The sequence below is a fragment of the Cetorhinus maximus genome, chromosome 9 (genome assembly GCF_964194155.1).
Source record: "Cetorhinus maximus chromosome 9, sCetMax3.hap1.1, whole genome shotgun sequence".
NCBI classification, from domain to species: Eukaryota; Metazoa; Chordata; class Chondrichthyes; order Lamniformes; family Cetorhinidae; genus Cetorhinus; species Cetorhinus maximus.
In genome coordinates this window covers 68102228-68115772 of record NC_135887.1, presented here as the reverse complement: position 1 = coordinate 68115772, position 13545 = coordinate 68102228, and the positions used below count along the sequence as shown (strand labels likewise).

The 13545-nt window shown below is 42.1% G+C and overlaps 1 protein-coding gene and 1 long non-coding RNA gene across 3 annotated transcripts in view; one reads left to right on the top strand and one right to left on the bottom strand.

The window, feature by feature from the left end:
- The window catches only part of LOC144684701 (uncharacterized), a 466848-nt gene that overhangs the window by 256069 nt on the left and 197234 nt on the right, over positions 1 to 13545 (top strand). The gene's annotated exons all lie outside the window — the stretch shown is intronic.
- cd82b (CD82 molecule b) overlaps positions 1 to 13545 on the bottom strand; it is a 113923-nt gene that overhangs the window by 5929 nt on the left and 94449 nt on the right. For both annotated transcript variants that reach the window (XM_078548821.1, XM_078548822.1), the window contains one exon: positions 7563 to 7646. In XM_078548821.1, the coding sequence (XP_078404947.1) occupies positions 7563 to 7646 (84 nt within the window). The remainder of the gene's footprint in view (positions 1 to 7562; positions 7647 to 13545) is intronic.

Sequence of the window (13545 nt, the reverse complement as noted above, 5' to 3'; positions counted from 1 at the left end):
GGGTATCCTTCTGTACAGGTGCCAGGCTGCAATGGGTACATGTGGGAACTCCAGGACATTTTTGTGTCTTGGATAACCAAATGTGCAGCAAGTGTCATCAGCTGGAGTAGCTTCAGCTCCTGGTTTAAGAACTTGAGCAGCAGCAGCTGGCAGCACAGTGTATATTCATGAGGTTGAGAGTTTCATGGGTAGCATGTTTCTGGATGTAGTCACCCTGCAGCTTAAGGATTTGTTGGCAGCTAGGGAATGGGTGCCCGCTAGGCAGTCAAGGAAGGCCAGAAAGGTAATGTAGGATCAGCCCGAGTATATCTCACCCTCTAACCAGTTATTCCATTCTGAATACTGATGAGTGTCATGGTTCCTCTGGGGAGTGAAGCCAGAGCCAAGTACATGGCACCAAGTGGCAGATGAAATTTAATGCAGGGAATTGTGAAGTGATACATTTTGGTAGGAAAAATGAGGAAAGACAATATAAAATAAAGGATGTAATTTTAAAGTGGGTGTAGGAACTGAGCGGGTGTATGTGCACAAATCATTGAAGATGGCAGGACAAGTTGAGAAAGCAATTAGAAAGGCACACAGGATTCTGGGATTTATAAATAGTGGCACAGAATACTAAAGCAAGGAAATTATGATAAACCTGTATAAAACATCGTTTCGGCCTCAGTTGGAGTATCGTGTCCAGCTTTGGTCACCACACTTTAGGCAGGATGTGATGGCATTAGAAAGGGTAGAGAAACGATTTACAAAAATTGTTCCGGGGATGAGAGATTTCAGTTTTTTGTCTAGAGGAATGCAGGGGAAGATCAAACAGAAAAAGAAAGCGTATGATAGGTACAAAGAACTAAGCACTGCAGATAGCCTAGACGAATATAGGAAGTGCAGGGACGAAGTAAAAAAGGAAACAAGAAAATCAAAGAGAAGGCATGAAAAAAGATAAGCAAGTAAAGTTAAAGTTAACCCAAAGATGTTTTTCCAATACATTAATGCTAAAAGGTTAGTTAAGGAAAAAGTGGGACCTATCAGTGATGAAGATGGAAACTTATGTGTAGATGCAGAGGCTGTGGGAAGGGTTTTAAGTGAATATTTTGTCTCCGTGTTTACAAAGGAAAGGGAGGATGTAGACATAGTAGTCCAGGAGGAACACTGTGAGATATTAGATGGGATAGTCATAAAGAGAGAGGAAGTACTCGAAGGGTTGAAATCCTTGAAAGTTGATAAGTCACCAGGGCCAGATGGATTGTTTCCGAGGCTGCTGAAGGAAGACGGGGAAAGAGATAGCAGATGCTCTGAGGATGATTTTCCAATCTTCACTAGATACAGGGGAGGTACCGGAGGACTGGAGAAATGCAAACATAGTTCCATTGTTTAAAAAGGGACCAAAGGAAATGCTAAACAATTATAGGCCAGTTAGTCTTACATTGGTGGTGAGCAAATTAGTATAATCAATCCTGAGAGACAGGATTAACTGTCATGTGGAAAGGCATGGACTAGTCAGGGATGGTCAGCATGGATTTGTTAAAGGAAGGTCTTGCCTCACAAATTTGATTGAATTCTTTGAGGAAGTGACAAGAAGGATTGATGAAGGTAATGCAGTTGATGTTGTGTACATGGATTTTAGCAAGGCATTTGACAAGGTCCCACATGGTAGATTGGTCAGGAAAGTAAAAGCCCATGGGATTCAGGGTAATGTGGCAAACTGGATAAAAGGTTGACTTTGTAACAGGAAACAAAGGGTAATGGTCGATGGATGCCCTTGCACATGGAAAGTTGTCTCAAGTGGTGTTCCACAGGGCTCGGTGTTGGGACCCTTGCTGTTTGTGTTATATATTAACGATTTGGACGTGAACGTGGGGGCACGATTGGGAAATTTACAGATGACACAAAGATTGGCCGAGTAGTGGATAGTGCAGAGGATAGCCATAATCTCCAAAACGATATAGATGGGTTGGTGGAGTGGGCAGTAAAGTGGCAGATGGATTTTAACATAGAGAAGTGTGAGGTCATACATTTAGGGAGGTCAAACAGTTACAGGGATTATACAATAAATGGGAATATACTAAGAGGGATAGATGAAGTGAGAGATCTTGGCGTAGAAGTACACAGATCCCTGAAGGCAGCAGTTCAAGTAGACAATATTGTAAAGAAGGCATATGGAATGCGCTCCTTCATTGGCAGAGGTATAGAATATAAAAGTAAGGATATAATGTTGGAATTGTATAAAACACTGGTGAGGCCACAACTGGAGTATTGTGTGCAGTTCTGGTCACCACATTACAGGAAGGACGTAATAGCTCTGGAGAGAGTGCAGAGGAGGTTTACAAGAATGTTGCCAGGGTTAGAAAAGTGTAGCCATGAGGAGAGATTGGATAGATTGGGGTTATTTTCCTTAGAACAAAGAAGGCTAAGAGGTGACTTGATTGAGATGTACAAAATTATGAGGGGAATAGATAGAGTGGACAGGATAAAATTGTTTCCCTTGTTCCAAGAGAAACAAGAACTTAGAATTCTAGAACCAGGGGACATAGATTCAAGATAAGTGGCAGAAGGTGTAGAGGGGACATGAGGAAGAACTTTTTTACGCAGAGGGTGGTGGGTGTCTGGAATTCGCTGCCCAAGTTGGTGGTAGAGGCAGAAACTCTAAACTCTTTTAAAAAGTACCTGGATCTGCACCTAAAGTGCTGTAAGATGCAGGGCTATGGGCCGGGTGCAGGAAGGTGGGATTAGAAAGGGCACCCGGGTGTCCTTGGGCTGGCATGGACAAGATGGGCCAAATGGCCTCCTTCTGTGCTGTAACTTTTCTATGGTTCTATGGAGCAACTGATGAAGCTGGGGCTGGGCACAGATTCAAGGTGTTTTGCAAAAGAAGCAGAGATGAAATGAGGGAAAACTTTTTACACACACGTGAGATATGAGGAGCAGACCATACGGCCCATTGGGCCTGCTCCATCATTCAATGTGATCGGTGGCTGATCTTGGGCTTCAACTCCATTTTCCCGCCTGCTCCCCATATCTCTTATTTCCCTGAGAGACTAAAAGTCTGTCTATCCCAGCCTTAAATGTATTCAACGATGGGGCATCCATAACCCTCTGGGGTGGAGAATTCCAAAGATTCACAACCTTTGAGTGGAGAAATTTCTCCTCATCTCAGTCCTAAATGATCGACCCCTTATCCTGAGACTGTGCTTCTTGTTCTACATTCCCCAGCCAGGGGAAACAACCTCTCAGAGTCCACCCTGTCAAGCCCCTTTCGAATCTGTATGTCTCAGTGAGATCACCTCTCATTCTTCTAAACTCCAGAGAAAATAGACTGAATTTGCTCAGCCTCATCATAGGACAACCCTCCAATCCCAGGGACCAATCTAGTGAATCTTTGCTGTACTGCCTCCAATGCAAATATAACCTTCCTTAAACATAGAGACCAAAAATGCACACAGTATTCCCATTGTGTTTTCATCAAAGCCCCATACAATTATAACATGTAGAGTGACTACCCTGTACTCCAATCCCCTTGCAATAAAGGCCAACAGGCCATTTGCTTTTCTAATTGCTTGCTGTACCTCCATGCTAACTTTCTGTGTTCTTCTGAACACCAACATTTACAAGTTTCATGCATTTTTAAAAAAAATCCTGCTTTTCCATTCTTATGACCCAAATGAATAACGTTACATTTCCCCACATTATATCCTATCTGCCACATTGCTGCACACTCACTTAACCTGTCTATATGCCTTTGTAGCCTCTTTGTGTCTGCCTCACAGCTTACATGTCCACCTAGCTTTGTGTCATGTGCAAATTTAGATACCTTACTCTGTGTCTCTTCATCTAAGCTATCAATATAGATGGTAAATAGCTGAGGCCCCAGCACTGATCCCAGCACTAATCCCCTAACGGCATTCCACTAGTCACAACCTGCCAACTTGAGAATGTCCAATTTATTCCTACTCTCTGCTTCTTGTCTATTAACCAGTCCTCTATTCTTGCTATATATCATCCCCAAATGCATGAGCCTTTATTTTGCATATTAACCTTTTGTGTGGCACCTTATTGAATGCTTTTTGAAAATCCAAGTGTATCATATCTACTGGTTCCCCTTCATCTACCCTACTAGTTACATCCTCAAGAAAAACTTTAAAAATTTCTCAAACACCATTTCCCTTTCGTAAAACTGTGTTGACTTTGTCTCATCATGTTATAGTTTTCAAAGTGCATTGTTAAGACTTCCTTAATGATAGATTTCAGCACTTACTCGCTGGCTGATGTCAGGCTAACTGGCCTGTAGTTCCCTGTTTTCTCTCCCTCCTTTCTTGAATAGTGGTGTTACATTTGCTAACTTCCAATCTGCTGGGACTGTTCCAGAATCTGGGTAAAATCATAGCTGCAGAAATAGTGGATGTGCTGGCTACTGCTTTTACAACCCTAGGATGTAGGCCTTTAAGTCCAGGGAATTTGTCAGATTTTATTCCCTTAAGTTTCTCCAATACTTTTTTCTACAGATATTAATTATCTTAATTCCCTTACATTTTAGCCCCTAGGTTACCGTCTATTTCTGGTGTGAAACTTGTGTCTTCTATTGTGAAGACAGACACAGAATATTTGTTCAATGTCTCTGTTATTTGCTCATTCCCCATCATCATTTGTCCTGTCGCTGCTTCCAGTCAACCAACATTTACTTTAGATACTCTCTTCCTTTTTATACACTTGTAAAGCTCTTAAGCTCTTACAATCTGTTCTTATATTCCTGGCTAGTTCATTCTTGAATTCCATTTTTCCCCCTTTTATCTTTTTGGTGGCCTTTTCTAAAATATTCCCAGACTTGCTACATTTCTTTATAACATTATAAGCCTCTTATTTTATCCTAATACTATCCTTAACTTCCTGAGTGAGCCAGGGGTGGATCTTTCTTGCTGAGTTTTTGTTTTTTAATGGAATGTATTTTTGTTGAATATTTTGAATTGTTTCTTTAAATGTTTCACACTGTTCATTCACCTCCATACCTTTCAGTCTATTTATCCAATTTACCTTAGCCAGTTTTCACCCCCATACCTATGTAAATAACATGTTTAAGTTTGAGATTTTTGTTTGTGATTGGAATACATCACTTTCAAACTTAACATGGAATTCAATTGTAGATCCCAGTGGCTCCTTTGTAATAACATTACTAGTTAACCCTACCTCATTACTCAAAACTAAACTATCTATCCCTAGTTGTTTCCACAACATATTGCCCCAGGAAATTGTCACAAAAACATGCTACAACCTCATCTACCATATCACCATTCACAATTTGATTGGCCCAGTCTATATGAAGATTAAAGTTCCTCACAATCGTTATGTTGCCTTTGTTATTCACTCCAATAATTTCTTGTTTAATGCTCTTACAACAGCATAACTACTATTAGGAGGCATATAAACTATTACCATCAGAGTTTTATGACTCTTGTTATTCCTAATCTCCACCCATTCAGATTCTTCTGAGCCAAGATCTTTTCTCACTGATGTCCCTAGGATATTTATTTTGCCAACCTTGGTTGCTTTGTAACCATGTTTCTGTAATGGCAATTAGATCTAAACCAGTGAATGGTTAGCAATTAGATCTAAACCAGTGAATGGTTAGGATCCGAATACACGGCCTGAGAGTGTGGTGGAGGCAGATTCAATGACGACTTTCAAAATGGAATTGGATAATTATCTAAAGAGGGAAAATTTGGAGGGCTACAGGGAAAGGGTGGGATAGTGGGACTAGCTGAGTAGCTCTTACAAAAATCTGGAATGGCCTCCTTCTATGCTGCAACCATCCGGGTGAAATGGGCCCATAAAACTGTGTGACAGAAATAAAATAAGGTGAAATGCTAACCCAGGTCTGTGGTGGGAGAATAAGACATGTCCGGAAGGTGTGAATCAGCAGGAACCTGAATAACAAGGTTGGAGTTAATGGAGAATGGGATCGGCTGCTTGCCAGAAATAATATCACAGCAGCAGATACTGGTTGGAGAAACAAACACAACAAGAAACAGTTTCCTGGAAGAACAATATCAAAGAATAAAAGTAGTCAATTGAGGTACATCGGTAATAAGATTAGACTGGGGTTGGGATACAGTGAAGGTGATGGCAGTCAACAGTAAAATCTAAATTCTCTCTGGGGAAGGGCTCAGGACAGTAACCATACAGTTCAGCATTGTGGGAACAGACATCAAATAGACACGCAGGGACTGTAGGAGCTGTTACTGTATCCAAGCTGAAGAATCTGCCCCTTACCAAGGTTTAATGCACGAACTGCTACAGATGGATGAAGGATTACCACTCATTCCCATTGTCAAATAAATGCTGAGACAGGGAGTTGAGCCTGTTTATCAGTGCAAGTGAAGTGGCTCACATACATTTGTGATTTGTCACAAAAGCAGTTTCACAGAATTTACCTGCAGCTGATACAAAAAGTGTCCACATTTCTGGCAGAGTTTTGCACCCCTGTGGTCGTTTGATTATTGCTGGAATGTAATAGGGTGTGACCTCCAGTTTCCAACCCCAGGAACGCTGATTTCCAGTCACTGAACACACGTATCACTGGGAACCTGGACCTCTGTGCCCCTTCCATCCTCTCCCCTTTTCCTTCTCTCTCCCCCTTTCACGTCCTCGCTCTCTTTTTCTGTCCCTCTTGTTAAACAGACAAATATTAAAATATTCACTACAAGCTGGGACATCTGCAGCCTGGGGAATATTTAATATAATTTTCTCACTTTGTATACAGGAACAATGGAGGAAATTCCTTCTGAACTGCAAGTGCCTCACTGTTTGGCAACTGCAAGTACCGTAAATACTCAAGTAATAGTCCATCTTTTGTGAAAGTTGAAGCTAAACCCCAGCTATTGGTCAAAAAATTCTTAATTCTTCATATACATTGTGTAAAAATCAAGCCCCGACTTTCCAGGTACACTCCACTCTGACTCAGCTCACTGTCCCACTCTGTGTTCAGAGTAACGCAGCAGAGACCAGAATTGGGAGCAGGAGTTTTCTGATCTTTTTGCATGGTGCTAGATCACAGAGTGCAATTTGTGCAGTGAGATATCGGGGAACTTCAGTAAAAGTTTTATTTCTCATTGAAATGACAGAGGTAAGATTGGAACAAACTGCAGGGTCACTGTACACCAAAACAAGAGGTATCTGTGTGGAGTAACCAGCTGGCTGTGTGAGCCACAACCATCTGAAGTTGAAAGTAAGTCTCTCATAAACATTACCCGTGTAAAGTTGCCCCAACTTTTTGCCTAAAAAAATGGGTCTCAAAAATTCAACTTTTACATGAGTATGTACAGTAGTCAGTTCAAAGTGACTGAGTAATAAAAAGCACATGTTTGTAAACTCTGACTCTTTCTAGGTTGTTACTAACCAAAAACAGAGAGGCTGGAGCTCAGGACCAGCAGGAATTTATTCGTTCCTTAATGCGATCTTTTGCCTCCCCTGAAAATCTGAAAGGAGTTATATTGACTCCTATTCAACCACTGGAGTGGGGGATAGGAAATGAGTTCAAACACGAAGAATAAAAGAATTGCTGAATATTGACCTACCTCGATTATAGCAACTCCAATACACACACCGAGGATAATACCAATGTTCTGATAAAGCCAGTTTTCAACATTAGGCATGCAGCCCTTCAGTAAAGAGAAGCAAGTATTAGTGCATTAGGAAAATAAAATCTCACCCTTGTACTAGCACATCACTAAGGAGATTTTGGCCAACTTGACTTCCTCAAAGACCACAAATTTTCAACAAAATTATGACAAGTAACCAGGCTAAAGATTCAGGCACAAGTTTTCCCAGTGACACACAAAACAATCTCCCTATAAACACACTGCTCACAAGCAGCTAAGGGCTAAATTTAAAAACAGAACCACAAAAGCAATCATTTCTTGATTACTACCTGGGCCACAAGCAAAATGGCACAGGATCAATGAGAACAGGGAGTTGAATGTTGATTGGTGTGGGGGAAATGGGGTTCAATTCATGGGACACTGGCACCAGTACTGGGGAAAGTGGGAGCTGTACCGTTGGGATGGTCTTCGCCTGAAATGTGCAGGGACCAGTGCCCTGGCAAATTGTATAAGTAGGGCTGTAGTGAGGGCTTTAAACTAAATAATGGAGGGAAGGGTTCACATGAGGGGAGATTTGGAAAATTAAAGAGGAAGGGCAAGGCATTAATGCAGGTTAGCGATATGGGTAATGGTAACCGGAGTGTGACAGGAAGGGACAGGGTATACAAACCTGAGTGCTCCAGCAAATATGGTCAGACTAGGGGAAAAATGGCTTTAAACAAACAGAGGGAGAGGAGGGTTAGTGTTTAGAAATCTAAAGCTAAAAGTTGTGGCAATAGAAATGTATATCAATGTGGGTAAAAACAAGCTGAGTGTGATAGGAAGGGGCAGAGAGTTTATTGATAATAATGGATCAGCGAGCAAGGAATAGTAGTCAAACAAATGAGAAATTTGAACATGCAGAGCATTAGCAATAAGATAGATGAACAAGTGGCACAAATAGAGATAAATGATTTATATCTAATCGCTATTACAGAGACATAGTTAAATGGTGACCAGGTTACACAACATCACAAAATGTAAAAGGAGGAGGGGTAGCCCTAATAGTAAAGAATGACATAATGAAATTCGTGAGAAAGGATCTTGGCTCAGAAAATCAATAAGTAGAATCAGTATGGGTGGAGATTAGGAATACCAGAGTAGTTTGTAGGCCCCCTAACAGTAGCAATAGGACAGAGCATTAAACAATAAATTGTCAGATTTTGTAAAAACGGCAATGTAATAGCTGTGGGGGACTTTAATCTTCATATAGGCTAGACCAATCAAATTGGCAATGGTGGTCTGATAGATGAGTTTGTAGCACAACAGTTTCATGACAGTTTCCTGGGGCAATATTTTGTGGAACCAACCAGGGATAAAGCTACTTTAGGTCTAATGTTATGCAATGAGGCAGGATTAATTAACAATTTCATAGTAAAAGATCCATGGGAAATCGTGATCATAATACAACTGAATTCCACATCAAGTTTGAAAATGATACACTTCAATCACAAACAGTTAGGAACATTTAAAGAAACAGATCAAAATGTTCAATAAAAATGCATTCCACTGAAAAACAAAAACTCAGCAAGAAAGATCCATCTGTGGCTTACTAAGGAGTTAAGAACAGTATGAAATTAAGAGGTTTATAATGTTGTGAAGAGTAATAGTAAGTCTGAAGATTAGCAGTGTTTTAGAAATCAACAAAGAGCCACCGAAAAGTTGATAAAAAGAGATAGAATAGAATATGAGAGTAAACTAGCCAGGTATATAACACAGATTGTAAGAGCTTTTGCAAGTATATAAAGAGGAAGCGGGAGCTATAAAGTAATTGTTGGTCCCTTAGAAGCAGAGACTGGAGAAGTTATGGGGAATGAAGAAATGGCAGAAAAGGAAATCCTGTTTAACAAATTTATTAGAGTTTTTTTGAAACTGTAACTAGTAGGATAGATAAAGGGGGATCAGTAAATGTAGTATACTTGGAGTTACAATCTTGGTAGAGACCAGTAATTACTTTTTAACATAGACAAAAATTGAAATCCCACTTATTTATCAAAAGAATGAAGCCACGGGATTCCACTGTTTAAAACAGAAGAATTTTTTTCTATACAAGAGTCCACAAAGCAAACACTAAATACTAATTATCCTATACTCTGACATCTTGAATTAACATGAGTTAAATATGAATTAATAGGCACATTATTGTTGAAAATAAACTATGAATTACAAATTACACAGCAGATACAAATAAGACAGATCTTACAAATTGGCTCAACAGTCCACTCAGATTTTAGTGATCACACTCAGTCACAAAGTCCTTCAAACTCTGTTTTCCTCATGAAGAATTTCAGTTCCTTCCTTTCTAGGAGCTAGTCTGATCCCCAGCCCACAGCAGTGCACAACCAACCCAAGTTCCACGGGCACAGTCTTCACCACAAGTGACACACGTCTTTTGAAGGTACTTAACTCAGTCTGGATGGTGTAGATCCATCATTGTTATCTCCAAGTAACAGAAACAGCTGCAGAAACTTATTCTCTTTGCTTATTCTCAGATTCTGGATTGAGCCACTTCTGAGTCTTCATCTTGCCTTTTCTACACCAATGGACTCATCAACTTCTACTGCCCAGCTTGGACTGATCTGTGTCCTTTTAAATCTTTCACCAAGGTTTAGTTTCAATTTCCCAACCTCAACTTGCTCCTGATTTACTTAAGAGACTAGGAAGTCCTGTTTTATTTCTATGTTTAGCTTCTCTGCTTACCTTTCAGTTTTTATTTTCAGTTCTGTTTCTATTTTAGGTAGGATCTGCCTCAAAAATGTAGAAATGTTAAAACCAGATACCCATCCAAAAGACATTCAATAAGGTACCACACAAAAGGTTAATAGACAACCTGAGGAATCATGGAGTTGGGAGTGATATATTAGAATGGATAGAGGATTGGTTAACAGACAGAAAGAAGAGAGTAGGCATAAATGGGGCATTTACAAGTTGGCAGTCTGTGACCAATGAAGTGCCGTCAGGATCAGTGCTAGGGCTTCAGCTATTTACATTCAATATTAATGGCTAAGTTTGCTGATGAGACAAAGCTAGGTGGGAATGGAAGCTGTGTGGAGGGCACAAAGAAGCTGCAAACAGACAGGTTAGAGTGACTGGGAAACAAGGTGGTAGATGGAGTATAAAGTAGGGAAATGTGAGGTTATTCACTTTAGTTGTAAGAACACAAAAGCAGAAAACTTTTTAAAAGATTTGATACTCGCAGATGTTGATGTTGAAATGCGTACAAGGAACACAGAAATTTGACAGACAGGTACAGCAAGCAGTTAGGAGGGCAAATGGCACATTAGTCTTTATTGCAAGGGGATTGAAGTACAAGAATAAAGAAGTCTTGCTACAGTTGTCGAGGGTTTTGGTGAGACCACATCTGGAAAACTGTGTGCAGTTTTGGACTCCATATTTAACCAATGATATATTTGCATTGGAGGCAATACTGCGAAGATTCAGTAGATGGATCCCTGGAGTTTTGAGGAATGAGAGGTGATCTCATTGAAACATACAAGATTCTGAAGGGGCTTGACAGGGTGGACGCTGAGAGGTTGTTTCCCCTGGCTGGGAAATGTAGAACACAGGGCACAGTCTCAGGATAAGGGGTTATCATTTAGGACTGAGATGAGGAAAAATTTCTTCACTCAAAGGGTTGTGAATCTTTGGAATTCTCTACTGTAGAGAGCTGTGGATGCTTCATCGTGGAATACATTTATGGCTGGGATAGACAGATTTTTGGTCTCTCGTGGAATTGAGGGATATGGAGGGTGGGCGGGAAAGTGGAGTTGAAGCCCAAGGTGGTATTGAATGGTGGAGCAACCTTAATGGGCTGCAGAGTCTACACCTGCTCCTATATCATATGTTCTTAAAAAACACACACACACACCCAATCACATGCACAAATACACACCCCAATCTCTCACACACACCCAATCACATACACCAACACACACCCAAATCTCGCACACAAAGCCAATCACACGCGCGCACATACACACACACCCCCAATTTAATGCACACACAATCACATGCAAATACACTCTCACACACCTCAATCTCACACACACACTCACCCACCCCCAACCACATGCACACACACCCACAATAATACGCACACACAATCTCATGCACACAATCACACGCACACACACACACCCAATCTCTCACACACCCTAATCTTACATGCTCACACACACCTGATCACATGCACAAACACGCACACACATACACCCCCAATCTCACACACACCCAATCTCACACATAAACACACCCAATCTCATATGCACACACACACACCCAACCACATGCACACACACACCCCCAATCTCACACACAAACACACCCAATCACACACATGCACACACCCCAATCACACACATGCACACACACCCCTAATCACACGCACACATCCCCCAATCACATGCACACACACACCCCCAATCTCATGCACACAAACACGCACCCTATCACATGCACACCCCCCATCTCAGCCACACACACACACCCAATCTCACACACAAACACGCCCCCAATCACATGCACACATACACACAACCAATCACACGCACAAACACACACAGACCCCTATCTCTCTCACACACCCCAATCTCTCTCTTTCTCTCTCAGACTCACACACACCCAAACCCCAATCTCACGCACACACACAGACACCAATCTCTCTCTCTCACACACATGCCCCAATCTCTCTCTGTCACACACACACCCCCCAATCTCTCACTCTCACACACACACTCCCGAATACACCCCCCCAATCTCTCTCACACACACACACATACACCGCTCCCCCGATCTCTCACTCCCTCTCACCCACACACACTCCCCAATCTCTCAATCTCTCTCCCACACATATATAGCCCAATCTCTCTCACACGCACACATACCCCCAATGTCACACACACACACACACACGCGCGCCCAATCACACACATACACACACACAGGCCCCAATCACTCACACACACCAATCTCACTCTCACATACCCAAACACACACCAATTTCACACATCACACAAACATACACACCCCAATCACAACACACACACACCCCAAACTCTCTCTCTCACACACACACACACCCCAAACTCTCTTTCTCACACACACATACCCCAATCACCCTCTCTCTCATACACACACACACACACCCCAATCTCTCTCTCACACACACACACACCAATCTCACACACACACACCCAAATCTCACACACACATGCCAATCTCATAAACACATGCCAATCTCAAATACACATGCCAATCTCACACACACACAAACACCCCAATCACAACACACACATACACACCCGCAGCAATCTCACACACACCCCCCAATCTCTCTCTCTCACACACACACATGCCAATCTCTCACTCTCACGCACACACACCTCAATCTCTCACTCTCACGCACACACACCCCAATCTCTCACTCTCACACGCACACACGCCCCAATCTCTCTCACACACACACCCCAATGTCACATGCTCACACAGGCACCTCATCACATGCATGCACACACACACACACCACCCCCGCTATCTCACATGCACACACACACCCTACCACACACCCTCCCCAATCTCACACATAAACACACCCAATCACACACATGCACACACCCCAATCACACGCATGCACACATACACACCCCTAATCACATGCACACACACACGCACGCACCCAATCAGATGCACACATACACCCCAATCTCATGCACACAAACACGCATCCTATCACATGCACACACCCCCATCTCACCCACACACACACACCCCCCATCTCACCCACACACACACCCCCCAATCTCTCACACACACACACACCCAATCTCACACACAAGCACGCCCAATCTCACACACGCACACACCCCCAACCACATGCACACACACACATGCACACAACCAATCACACGCACACACACACACA